The 2171-nt window shown below is 34.5% G+C and overlaps 1 protein-coding gene across 1 annotated transcript; it reads right to left on the bottom strand.

Moving 5' to 3' along the window:
• Positions 1-292: 292 nt before the first annotated feature.
• LOC134812430 (alpha-ketoglutarate-dependent dioxygenase alkB homolog 7, mitochondrial-like) lies at positions 293-992 on the bottom strand. Its single transcript, XM_063819842.1, has one exon. The coding sequence runs from the start codon at positions 990-992 to the stop codon at positions 318-320; it is 675 nt and encodes a 224-aa protein (XP_063675912.1). The 3' UTR covers positions 293-317.
• Positions 993-2171: the final 1179 nt, after the last annotated feature.

Raw genomic sequence — 2171 nt, forward strand, 5'->3', positions numbered from 1 at the left:
GCCAAATGTGTGCAAAAAATTTTGAGTTCTTAGCTTAAAGCGTTCTCATTTTATGAAGACAATAGTGAAAAAGAGGGAGTGTCACGCCACGCCCACTGTAATTGGGCGTGGCTTACGAAACTTTCAGGAAATCTAAGTTTGACCCATATCTATAATCTCTGAAATTTTGGTGCAATTTGGAGACGAATTACGTGAGTTATTAAGAGGTTGCGTGTGGGTAGTCACTTATGGGCCACCCTGTAGTTATAACTAGTATAAATACTATTATTTAAATACTAAAATAGAACAGTAATTGCTGCTCTGAGATGTCACTATTTTCACGGATCAGTAACACTGTGATCTGACTCCAAGGATCGTTTCATAACAGTTATTCTTCTCGTCCTATTGACTTTCTGCCCACAAATTTCAGCAACGTTAGGCAAAATTTCATGAGTGTATTTGTACCTTATATCATCAGACATGATGTACACAGAAAAGCGAGGAATCAATACATCTGCATAATTACCTTCATCAAGCTGTAGTCTCATTACTGCATCTGATAAAAGGGACAAACCACTAACAAGGGCACCACAGAACTTGATACTGTCAATGTGCGGTTTAATGTAACCATCTTCAGAAAGATCAAGTACATGTGTAGCGGAAATAGAACTGTCTTTACGCCCAAAAACATGCTCCTCAAATTTGTTCATGATGGTGGTGTTAGGTGTGTTCCACTCCAATTTTTCCATTTCCCGGTATAATACTATTGCTCCATCCCAGTGGCCAGAGTTGTATTTCCTTCTTAGGAACCTATGATTCACCTCACCAAGTATTTGTTCCTCCTCTTCTTCTGTGAGGAAATTTTCTTTCAGATTAAAGCCTTGTTTTAGTTGAGATTCGACAAGCTCAGATGAGGCTTTATAAAGAAGATTACGGGATTGAATATATGATTTCAGGCAGTGATTACAAGAGTTTGTGTTGAGCTTAGAAAGCAATCTCCCAGCTAGATACATGGACCTGAACACGGTTAAATTAATGACAGGGAATAGAACTAACCAGGTTTGTATATAATATTTACAAATATTCAAATAATCAGAATCGAGAATTGATTTTTCATATTGATATAAATAAATAAATACATTCTAACATTTATTACACGCTTCGACATTAAAATATATCCAATAAAGATGTACATTTAAGTCTTTCAAGCGAGATTTAGTGTGGAAATATCAGGATTATGCACTTCTTCATTACTTTATTAGTTCACAATTTATGGACAAATATTGGTATAAAATTACCAATTTAATTATGCACTTTCATATCAGTTCAGACATTATAGACAAATATTAGGAATATTGTCAAAAGCTAGGTGGAAATAAAATGTCTTTAGGGCATTTTAAAAACATTCTACTGATGATAATGAACCCACTAAGTAGATATTCAATCATGAGTTTGAATATGGGTATAGTTGGAATATTGGTAGGGTTGGAATATTGGTAGGGTTTGAATATTAGTAGAGTTTGAATATGGTAGAGTTTAAATATGGTATAGTTTGAATTGTATTACAAATATTGTTATTTTTGTGAGAATGGGGCTTTTAAGAAAGACAAAATTTGGTTTTATAAAGGGGCAGTTGTGATGTTGAATTGTATAATGTTGATTGATTATATTTTTGACTGGTGTTTTTTTTTGACATATCAATATGATTATAATATACATTGTTGATTTTGGCTTCAGTTAAATAATAATAATAATAATTTAAACTTTTATATTATAGTGGCACAAAAACAGCTCAAAAACAGCTCAGGACACAATAAAACCTGAAAAAGCAACCGACATTTATATTCTAAACCAGGAATCGACCGGGACATGATTTCAAGCCTGACCGGGACCAAGAATCCTGAATTAACCGGGACCGGGATCATAAATCAGCAATTGTGACTTGACCGGGACCTGGACCGGACCGGGATAGCTCAAAATTGCCAATCCCGGTACCGGGATTCCCGGTACCGGGAATTCCGGTCGATTACTGGTTAATTCATGATCATAATTTATTACTCAAACTTGTTTAGCAATTGTAAACATTGTTTTATTTGGCTCAGAGGATGTTTAAAGCTGAAATTCACAATGAATGAAAGGAAAAACTTAAAATCACAGTGAATGAAATTATGTAAAAGATCCTGGTAAAAATC

This window comes from Bolinopsis microptera, chromosome 3, assembly GCF_026151205.1.
Source record: "Bolinopsis microptera isolate Bmic1 chromosome 3, MBARI_Bmic_1.0, whole genome shotgun sequence".
NCBI lineage: Eukaryota > Metazoa > Ctenophora > Tentaculata > Lobata > Bolinopsidae > Bolinopsis > Bolinopsis microptera.